Source organism: Teleopsis dalmanni, chromosome X, assembly GCF_002237135.1.
Source record: "Teleopsis dalmanni isolate 2A chromosome X, ASM223713v2, whole genome shotgun sequence".
Lineage (NCBI taxonomy): Eukaryota > Metazoa > Arthropoda > Insecta > Diptera > Diopsidae > Teleopsis > Teleopsis dalmanni.
This window is the reverse complement of record NC_051848.1, coordinates 60459803-60471392: the sequence shown is the minus strand read 5'-3', so window position 1 is coordinate 60471392 and position 11590 is coordinate 60459803. Positions and strand designations below refer to the sequence as shown.

At 30.3% G+C, this 11590-nt stretch overlaps 1 protein-coding gene and 1 long non-coding RNA gene across 2 annotated transcripts; both read right to left on the bottom strand.

Annotated features, from left to right (window-relative positions):
- Nucleotides 1-717: 717 nt before the first annotated feature.
- On the bottom strand, nucleotides 718-1383 carry LOC119662226. Its single transcript, XR_005250730.1, has 2 exons — nucleotides 1020-1383; nucleotides 718-961 (listed from the first exon to the last, which is right to left on the bottom strand). It is a non-coding gene; the product is annotated as an uncharacterized LOC119662226 (long non-coding RNA).
- Nucleotides 1384-3336: 1953 nt separating this feature from the next.
- Nucleotides 3337-11590, bottom strand: LOC119689067 (alpha-N-acetylglucosaminidase). The gene is made up of 4 exons (XM_038103810.1): nucleotides 11452-11590; nucleotides 8914-9065; nucleotides 7205-7602; nucleotides 3337-5063 (listed from the first exon to the last, which is right to left on the bottom strand). The coding sequence occupies exons 1-4, from the start codon at nucleotides 11498-11500 to the stop codon at nucleotides 3413-3415; spliced, it is 2250 nt and encodes a 749-aa protein (XP_037959738.1). The 5' UTR covers nucleotides 11501-11590; the 3' UTR covers nucleotides 3337-3412.

Genomic DNA, 11590 nt, shown 5'->3' with positions numbered 1-11590 from the left:
AATTAGAATAGAATAGTGTCAAAAACTCATTAATTCTATGCCGTCACGCTGTTCGGATGTACTTCCAGTAATGATCATGCCACAAAATATTAAATTTTAAATATTTGTGTTGTTTTTCTAGTAAAATTTTTTGAGTTAAAAAGTTTTTTTTTTTTAATTTTTTTGATATAAGTTTGGTAAGGGTAATTGTTTTTGGGTTAGGTTAAGGTCTTTATGTACTGCGACCAGCTTGATTTATTATGCACCCTTTTGTATTTAGACATTTAGTATCTCGAGGAATCGAATCAGCTCCTTCGAAGGGAGTTTTTCAAGATTTTCATCCCCTAGTTGGTATGCATTTAAAATTTTGTTTCTTCTGTGGTATAAGATTATAAAAGTCTTAACATATATATGTATAAAAAGCGCCATATAAATATTAATTGAAATTTCAATAATATAATAATATAATGTGATACAATAGATATGAAAGTAATAATACACAATTAGTAAAACATATTTGTATATATACTTGGTGAAACACACCATAAAAATAAAAGTGCTACTTTGTAGCAGTTGTATTTCAATCAACCTAAAGTTATTCATCCAAACTGATTAATAAGAAAGTAATTAAAAAATGTTAATTAAAAATTCGGTACTAAGTATTTTAAATATGTACTGTAGTGATAAATAAATATATATATATATATATATAAAGCCTACAATGAAAATTATTATGAATTTAATTGTATAATTTTGTAAATATTTCTTTAATGTATCTATTGTTCAACTCATGGTTTTTTCAATCTATTGATTTAGTAAAATATATAGGTTTATATTGTGACTATTACGGCTCTTAATTAAGTTTTCATTTAATTTCTTTTTTGGATCCTCTTACTAAATAAATTTTCTGCAATGGCTAAACAAGAAGCACCAAATTGGTCAATCACCAAACTGATCCCTTTTCCAAGTACATTTGGTATTGCTAGGAACACTATAAGACTTATGAGTGGCTCTCTTCTCGATCAATCAGTTATACTTACAGGAACTAACTAGAAAAAGTTCACACGAAGAACACCTCTAATGTGTATAATAATACCTTCGGTATTATATATTTAACATAGAATTTTGAGCCAAGACCACTATCTTCGCATATCGGCAAAAATGAAAATGATAGAAAAAGTGAAGATGGTTGATGTAAAATCTGGTGTCCACTTCATAAAAGTAGTGTTTCCAATATTTGCAAAGTGCATCTTCATCAAATGAACCGTGAAACCAGTTGATACAAACACCAAGAAAGACAAGTTTGAGTTCTCGAGCGAACGTACTAATCTTAGAGAAACTGCCAAAATGAAAAGAATTTTTTTTTTTCAATTTTGTGAATTTATAGTTAACGTTGTCGAAACGATTTTGACTTAAAATAATTTTATATGCCTGATGAAATATCCAATTTGACAAAAAAAATAATATATTCTTTGAAATATTCAGAAAGGTAAATTGATTTATTATCATTTGTGCAGTAATTTCATATATGCAGGGGGTATATAAATGTGAATCGCATGGTAAAACATTAGCAGCGGGCCGCATGGTTCAACATTCCCAACCATCTCTCTTCTTGTTCCTACTTTACATCTCCTTACTTACTTTCCCTATCTTCTCCTATTGTGAAAAATTTGCCGTTCTTATATGTGCTTAATCTATTTGGCTACGTTTTGTGGTCATTTGTCTGTTTATTGGTCTCAACAAACAAGTTCTTTGCATAGGAAACAACTATAATAATAATATGATGATATTTTATAATAACATAGTAAATATAGTTCTATATTAAATTAAAAAATATAGCTTAAATGTTTTAATAGCTTAGTATTATATTATTATATATTATTTAAGTTTCCTTAACTTCTTCAGTATATTAAGGGTATAAAATTAATACAATTAACTTAACAGGATTAAGTTAACGCGATTACTGTTAATAAGATCTCAGCACCTTTTCTTATATTTTAAAGCTAGGTGGACCGGAGTATTTCACATGCTTTATGTAAATTCTTCCTATAATTAGCTAGATGAAGAATAAGGAGGTACTAGATCTAGACTGTCTGTTTTTTTTTTGTTCGTTTCAAATGAAGATGAAGTCGATTTAGTTAGCCAATCGACGCCCTACGTTCTCTGGCCGGTTTTGAAGTGATGTTGAAAGATTGAAAAGAAATAATTGTTGCTTGGGTATCAGTGAAAATGGTGACCTCACATTTTTAGTATATAATTAATTGACATGCCTTTCTTATCATTTAAGACTTAACCCTTTTCATTAGGTATCCGAAGAGAATTATTTATTTCTGCGGGGCTAATTAATTACTTCCTGAATAACGGAAAGTTTGCGGTACTTCCTCCTCTGTACATTTTCACGCCATCCATGAAATTGAGATGTTAAAATTTGCATCAAGATTTGTTTTTTTTCACATATTACTTGGTTATGCTATGATCTATGCTCTCACCCTATGCGGATCATAGCTAGAAATTGTGTCAAGAATCTGAAAATGTCCATATGTATGTTTTATCATGCATCCTCTTCATTTGTGGCTAACAGTGCCGCAGCAATATTAAGGTTAATGGATAAAAGATATGATATTATATTTATTACATTCGTAAACAACATCCTAAGAGCTTCAGTACCTTTTGATTTCTGTCGATTTTTTAATGTTATAGATCTTGTCTAAAACTGAAAGTTAATTAAAGTAATTTTGTGAAGAAATCCCCATATTTTTTGTAAATTATTCGCGTCAAGCATAACAAGTAACAACAACAACAACCATTTATTACGTATGTTACATCACTAACAGCAAGGAACCTAAAGTTCATGTGTATGTTGTTGGTGTTTGATAAGTTATTTTTTTGTTGTAAGGTATTCAGTATAACACTGCAACGTCTATCGATTAATAGTACCATAATGGACTAAGGAAGGGATACTAGGGGCAGAAGTGTGTGCCTCAATGGCGGAGTGATGCGAATACATAGCCTAGCCTCCTCAACAGCCAACTTCACATACACGTGGTGTATTCTGTTCTCGCATACGAGGCTCTGGTGACCGAGCACACCCAGCGGAGGGAAAACTCTCTAGCTACCAAACACCAATTTTATCCTCAGGTTTGCAGGGATCTGGTGGTCTAGGCTGGGGGTTGATCTCAAGGTCAGCAGGCTCCCATCGGAAAAAAACACCAGCTATGCAACCTTCTTTCAAAAAGAAGGAGACCAAGGTTCACATTAGATTGTAGTGCCAAATAAGAATAAGAAGAATAGACTAAGAAAAACCTTTATGAGAATAGAAAAACCTTTCGTGGTAAGTAAAACCTCATTAATGTGGTTTAAAAAATGTTATATTTATTTACTTACATACACTTATATTCACTTTTATTTGAAAACGATATTTTATATCGTCAACTTATATTAGTCGTACTTTTATATGCAGAAATTTATTTTTTTTGAATAATGGAAACCAAATATTGAAAATCTTCTGAGCTGTTTCGTGAATATTACCCGTACCGACAGTTGCATACTTTTTGGTTTGCACGGAGAATGCATTTTCAATTTCATTACTGACAGTATACTTGAATGCGGTATTATTAAATCGCTGATTATACAGCAAACATCGGTATGTCATATCTAAAAATAATAGCCAACGTGGTTTATAATAGTCATATACTATGCCAGACCATTGTTTAGTAGCATAATCTAAAATTTGTCCTTTAGGTCCCCATGCGGTAATCTGATTGCGGGCATTAATTTCGTACAAACTTAATTCGGTGGGATTCCCTGCTAAAGATTTAGCTCCCTCAATCCATGGTCCAATTAAAAAACTAGTATGCGTAGCTAACATTTCCTCCAAGTCATCAAATAATAGTAACATTTTTTGAGCTATATAACTGTAACGTTCTCGCTGTTTTTTATTGTACGCAGATACTAAATTAACGTACATACGATCAGCAGTGTTCTGCAAAAACTGACGGGTTAGGTCGACAAGATCATACTCATAGCTTGCATAGTGATCATCGGAAATGATTGATTTGGCATTCAATAATAATTTAAAAGCCTGTTCTATGTCTGTAGCATTATACCAAGACCAAGGGCTTAAATTAAAAGATGGACGCCTGGTTATAACATACTTACCACGTAATTGCTGCAAACCATGAAATGAGTACACTGATTTGCGAAGTAATTGCCATACCTTTTGTAAGTTTTCATCGCTCACACCATAACGCACGTTGGCGTAATCATTGAACCACTTAACCAAATCAAAATCGTCATGTAGCCAAGCACGCTCCAAAGTTAATGCATACATAACATAGTTTTGATGAATGCCTTCTGGTGTAATGCCGACGCCAATCATGGAGCTGTTACTCATTTCACGCGCCTTGCGTATATTTGTATTTATTATTTCCGCAGAACCATGCATCCCAAGTGTGCCTCCGAAATTATGTAGCATACACCAAATAAATGGTTGACCATGAAACGAATATGTACGTTCGTACTGCGGAAACTGTTCACTCTGTAAGTCCAATACTATTAAACGGCCGAGTGGGACAGCAGTCAAGAACGCCTTTATCAATTCATCTTTCCAAAATATATTCTTCACAAACATCCAGCCTTGCAAAAGCCAATGGGCATTTGGATCAACAGCTCGCATGGAGTCGTAAATATGATAAGCTGTCGAGTTCATGTAATTAACATCGGCTAAACGTGGCTGCACTTCATTGAACGGATCAGCAAAATAAATGTTGTTTGTGCCGTAAGTGTCAATAATTCGGTTAAGAAACATTTTAGAAATTTTTGCAAATAAGCGATCATGCGGATCTAAGAAGAGACCGCAGCAATATGTTCTTGGAAATTTATTCCACTGTTCTGTCGCAGAAAAATTTGACTCTGGATAAAGAACAGAGAGACGTGTAGGTACATGTCCGGCAAAGGCAGGCAGGGCTACAATCATGCCTAAATTACGTTGTGCCGTCAGTATTTTTTGCTGCAATAACAACTGCATGTTTTGATATGTTGATGATAATGGACCACCCCAACCACGTATGTTGCCCATTCGCTGCCTATGGATTTAAAAAAAGTGTTATCATTATGAATTTATATAATATATTTTTATTTTAATAATTTTGTTGTTACTAATTGTTATTGATTATAAATTACTAATTACTTTTAAGTTATCAATATCAATATTAAATAATTAAGATCGTTTCCTACACACCTAATTTAATTTATATTGTTAGCTATTTTTAAAAATTATTAATATTTTTATAATTAATAAATACAAATAATATATTATAGATTGAGGATAGGCAAATGGGTGACTCTGTTACGTACAGAGATATGGGCATCCATGTAGGTAGTTAATAAATTAGTTGCATAACTTTAGACCTTTTCTTTTCAGTTGTCCTCTCTCTCACTGATTTGATTTTGCTATATATAGAGAGTTTCTTTAATATCTGAGTCACAACGAATATTTTTTTTGATTGTTTTGTATGTTTCCAATATTAGTTTCTGAAAGTTCTTTGAAGTCTCCGAAAAAGGATATTCAAAAAATTGTATCCTGGTTCTTGACTAACTCTGTGGATCTGGACGATCTGTGCGTATTAATTCTTTTTTATTTGACAAAGGCATCTCTCTCACTGATTTGATTTTTGATTTTGATTTGACAAAGGCATCTCTCTCACTGATTTGATTTTGCTATGTATAGAGAGTTTCTTTAATATCTGAGTCACAACGAATATTTTTTTTTGATTGTTTTGTATGTTTCCAATATTAGTTTCTGAAAGTTCTTTGAAGTCTCCGAAAAAGGATATTCAAAAAATTGTATCCTGGTTCTTGACTAACTCTGTGGATCTGGACGATCTGTGCGTATTAATTCTTTTTTATTTGACAAAGGCATCTCTCTCACTGATTTGATTTTTGATTTTGATTTGACAAAGGCATCTCTCTCACTGATTTGATTTTGCTATGTATAGAGAGTTTCTTTAATATCTGAGTCACAACGAATATTTTTTTTTGATTGTTTTGTATGTTTCCAATATTAGTTTCTGAAAGTTCTTTGAAGTCTCCGAAAAAGGATATTCAAAAAATTGTATCCTGGTTCTTGACTAACTCTGTGGATCTGGACGATCTGTGCGTATTAATTCTTTTTTATTTGACAAAGGCATCTCTCTCACTGATTTGATTTTGCTATGTACAGAGAGTTTCTTTAATATCTGAGTCAAAACGAATATTTTTTTTGATTGTTTTGTATGTTTTCAATATTAGTTTCTGAAAGTTCTTTGAAGTCTCCGAAAAAGGATATTCAAAAAATTGTAGTCCGGTTCTTTACTAAGTCTGTGGATCTGGACGATCTGTGCGTATTAATTCTTTTTTATTTGACAAAGGCTCTAAAGATTATCTATTAAAAAAATAAGTCTGCGAATGCCTGCTTAATAGACAATTGTTAGTTATAAAAGAACATACCTATACGCCGATTTTGTTTAAACTAAAGTTCAAATTAAGACAACTGACGGTCTTAAGAACTTATCTTCATGATGAATTGTAAATGTGAAAAAATATTTTAGAAAAAATAAAGATTAGGTTAAATATATTAAAGAAAGTATGGCAAGGTAGTTATTTAAGTACTAGAGTCATACGTAGTAAAGCATGGGTGCATACCTAGTTAATATTAGTTAAAATGATTATATTTGATTTTTAACCTCAATATGACATAAGTGATTATTTTTACTTCAACAGAAACTGTGGTATTTAATAGAGAAGTTTCGAACAGTAGTGAACTACAACAACAAAAATTATTTTTACATTATTTTAATTGATTAAATTTTTGGTTGACCATACAGCTGTTTTGAGTATTTGAGTATTATAATTTTTGTATTTTATTGTTTGTAAATAATTTTTTGAGACTGCAAGTACCAGGGATTGGAATCTTGCCCTGTCAAATTCAAAGCTCAGAGTCAGCGCTCCTTAATCAACTGACTCAAAGTAGTACTTGACTTTTATGTTCGCACATTTTTATGGAATTTCGTTAATTTGATGTGAATGTTTTATTATTCACAGCTGTATGGTTAGCCAAAAATTCAATTGATTAAAATAATATAAAAATAATTTTTGTTGTAGCTCACTTCTGTTTGAAACTTCTCTATTAAAATAATTAATGTTATTAACATATTATTTATTTTAATATATGTATGTGATCACCTACCAGGCTTGAAATGCTGGTCCTGCAAAATGCTTCTGGATGTCCAGATCTGATAATCCTAAATCTGCATATACTTCTTGCCAAATTTTCTCTTGTACCGGTGCTATTGTAATACTTATACCCATCAAAGCCATCCAGTCAATGTGTCGTAGCCATATAGACCAAGACCACCAAGCAAAACTATAACTCCAGGTGCAGACATTTTGATAATAAATAAATGAACTCTCTGAAGTAGACGTAAGATTAATGTATGGCCAGCTACTTGTTGGTGGCAATTTCACTCGTTCGTTTTCCCAGGTGATATCTTTCTTGAGATAGTATTTTAAATAGTAATGAAAGCCCTTTGCCAGTGAAACTCCATCCCATCCATGTATCACAATCCTACTGCCACGTTTTACTATCTATTAAAAAATTATTTGAAATATGATTTTTATTTTTAATCATTTTCTGAATGTACTTTATGTTATAATTTGATGTACTCAGTTGGTATAATCGATAATAATGTTGACATATTTGTTGCTGTTTTTTTAAGATGAAAAATATTTATGCAGATGATTTCAACTGAAATGATCAAGCTTAATGGTTCTATTATTATCTAATTTTGCTATATATGTAATATATATATAAGCTATAAACTACTCTTCTTATGATAAAGTATGAGTGAAAAAAAGAGCAATTGAAATAAAATAAAAAAAACAAGCAAACCATTTTGAAAGAACAATGATGTTGTCTTGTGTATTATTTGTTTGTTTGTACAAAATTATTTAAGTGAATAGTGCCAAATATTATAGTTAATTAACCGTTAGAAGTGAAGAATTATAATTTGAAATTTTGTAAATTTTAATTACTTAGCAAAACTACTATTTATTTTAAGAATATTCATAATAATAAGAATTTTAGAAGATTTTTATAGTCTGATTATAACTGGTAATATTACTATAACAAAGCCAAGTTATTTATTGAAATGTAATTTTTTTTTTAATTTTATTTCAATTTATTTTAATTGTAATTTTACAGTTAATATAAACAAGTACAAATGCAACTGTAATATCTTTCAGACGGACTATATCTCTAACAAACTATTGGGAGTATTGAGTATCCCATATTCTAAATAAAGGCTTTGGAACATATAAAGGCTGTTTATTTGCTTTTCTATTACAACTCATTTTTTTCATTAGAAGAAAATTCACAAGAATAATATAAAATTGAATAATATATAATAGACTAACCAAGCAAAAAAAAGGCGTGATATTGTATCGATAGGCGAATAATCAAACACAATTTTTTTTAAAAGTTCAGAGAAGAGTATGGTATATATTTATTATTCATTAATTTGTTCTTTATATAAAATCTTTATATAAAATACGAACTGCTATTAATAGATTACACACGCTTATTTTTTTCGATCTAAATACGTGTCTATTATGAATGATTAATAAAACTCACAAAACATGATTTTTTTAGCTAATATAAACTATTGTTTATTACTGAATATAAAATAATACTATTCATTGTGTTCAAAAGTGCTTACAATATCCCTTAATCTAGAATTACAGTAATAACTCTTTTTTTGTCTCTTAAGAGGACACTCATTCTCAGCGAACTTTAGTCATTTCATGAAGAGTGCCCAGCCAAAATGGATTAAGTTGTTTCAAATAGTAGTAAAATAAATTTAGTTATAGAAAAATAGTCAACCGATCATAAAAACTTACTTTGAAAGTTCTAAAAGGTATTTCTTTATCTACGAAAACTTTGAAGTGATTCGCGTCAGGACCAATAGCTCGTAACATTAGCTGTTCTACAGCTTGTTCTTGTACATCGAAGGAAACATTTGATAATAATTTTGGAATTATATAAGATGATCCTACAAATAAAAACATATTTTTAACTGTTATTATACGTACATAGAAATCAAATATTTCTTACTTAAACTATAAACTATAGTGATTATAGAAAACTAATAACTATAAGCATAAGCAAATACATCGGATATACATATATCTTCTTGAATCCATTGTAACAGTAATTTTTTTTGGTTTTGCTTTTGCTTGGAATTGTAAATTTTTAACTTTGATTCTGCATTCACCAACAATATTATTACTTTTATTTTATGTTTATTTAATCCTTGATTATTATTTCATCATTTCATCACTTTATGAACCCAATTTCACATGGTTTCAAGTTCACAGGATCTCAACGGGCTGTTTAGATGTTCGTCTGTTCATTCAAAACCGATAGAAGGAAAGGTTTTTTTAAAGGCCTGCGGAAAATTCTACAAATATGGTGGCCTAACCACATATCAAATGCAGAACTTTTACTCCAAAGAAATCAGAAAGCTGCTGTAAACGATATAGAAATGCGAAAACGAAATTAGATAGGGCATATCATCCAATAACCAAATTAATACATTTTACGATAAGCTTTGATTTGGTACCCACAAACCAGCAGACACTCTGTTGCACCGTCTTTAACTTGGAGAAGGACAATTGAAAGAGTAATGACAAAAGTGCCATACACATGGAACTATATGCGCAGAAAAGCACCTAACAGAGTTCGGTTTAAGAAAATCCTAACGGCCCTATATTTCGCTAGAGTAAACGGGCACTAAGAAAAAGAAGATATGACGGTGCGATTTGTAATAAGAACATTTAAAGTTAATTAAATAATTAGAGCAGTGAGTTACAAGTTTAATGTGATGTCTTCCTGCAAAGTGCTTAGATCAATTGTATCAATTGTACATCAGATAATTTTTATCATATTTAATTTCTTAAATATGGGTTCATTTAGAACCATAAACAATTCTTCAATATGCATTTGAGACATAGGTGCTCAGCAAAAATCATTAATATATCTTAATTGTGTTTGAGCCATAAGTTGCGATTTATGAAAATGAAATTATCAATAAAGTAGTTAGCAAAAAGTGAATCAGAATCTCCAATCTGAACCAAAAATTAAAAAAATAGGATATTTTTGCCTATAGCAGAATTAAAAAAATATTATTGATTTATTTTAGTTCAGTACCGTACGGCATAGTCCCCACTTATGTATGGAGATGATAAACAAAACTATTTTTAGAAATGTAAAGAAACAATTTTTAATATAAACTTCAGTTCATTGGGAACTGAAAAATAGATATTTTTGACAGAGCGAAAACCGAAACTGAACCGAATTATTTTTTTTTAATTGAACCACAATATAAACTGGAATGAATATTTTCTAGTTGAAAGTTCTGATGGGAATGCTATAACTAAACGTCTAAGACGCAAGGAAGAAAAGACTTAGAATATCACAGGAGAATAGTTTAAGATAAAGCAAGTGTTTTATAGAACTCTATAGAATTATAATACCAAACCAAACACTATAACCGGCTTATAATACTTGGCATTCAGGCATTACTTTTTTTATAAACAAAAATTGTCGGTTCGTAAACATGATTAAAAATCATAGTACTTTCTTCTTTTTTGGGCTTGTCTTAAAAAAGAGTAGTGGAAAAGAATATCCGAAAACATACATAAATGTCTTCAATGCCGCTTAACCAACAACATTGCGAAAGTATTCTCAGATAAGAGAATTATTTGTTGACAGTGGATTAGATTTCCATATATCTTAATATCTATATTTGTAGTTATATCAAAATAGAATTGCAATATGTTCACTTTATTCCTTTTCAAATAGTGTTGACGATGTATAAAATTCTTCATATTTTCATTCGATTTATCGAGTATGCACTGTACACTATTTATGTATTAAAAAATTAATTATATTAAACTCAAAATGAACTATTTTTCATAAGATTTGAACTTTTTCGTGCCCTTACGTGCCCGAGATTTTCTAAGAGATTATGGAGATACGAATAAGAAAGCAAGACAAATACGAAATGATTACTAAAGCATAAGTTATGAAATGTCAGGCATCACTTTATACATGCATTCATAGACACATCTGTATATATGTAGTTCCATTCACGTTTATTTTTAGATATTCTCGGTACAATTTTTTGACTTCAAGTCTCCGTGATTTTTGTATGAAGACGACGTTTGTTTATTGTCTTAACATTGAACTTATTTATTTACTCGAACGTTATAAAATTTTTTTAAAACTTAAAGCTTTTTATTATTATCACATGCCCTTCACACATTGTCTTTCATAAAAAAGGTCACTGTAAACAATTTTTTTAAAAGAGCATTTACAATTCGCTTTTCTTTTTTTTTTTAAAACAGAAAATTCTTTAATAGTTTAGGTTCACTGACCTGGAGAAAATCCATAAATTAAAATAGTAATTATTATAAAAAACTTCATGTTTCAAAAGTTTTACAAAAACACATAAGAAAAAATAATCAAAACTTAATGGAAAGCAAATCTGTTCACATCAAAGCAATAATCGGCAAT

Coding starts and splice junctions, on each gene's coding strand:
- LOC119689067 (XM_038103810.1), bottom strand. CDS start 11,500: ATGAAGTTTTTTATAATAATTACTATTTTAATTTATGGATTTTCTCCA. Junction 9,066..11,451: donor AATTTATGGATTTTCTCCAG/GTCAGTGAACCT, acceptor TTTTATTTGTAG/GATCATCTTATATAATTCCA. Junction 7,603..8,913: donor TACCTTTTAGAACTTTCAAA/GTAAGTTTTTAT, acceptor ATTTTTTAATAG/ATAGTAAAACGTGGCAGTAG.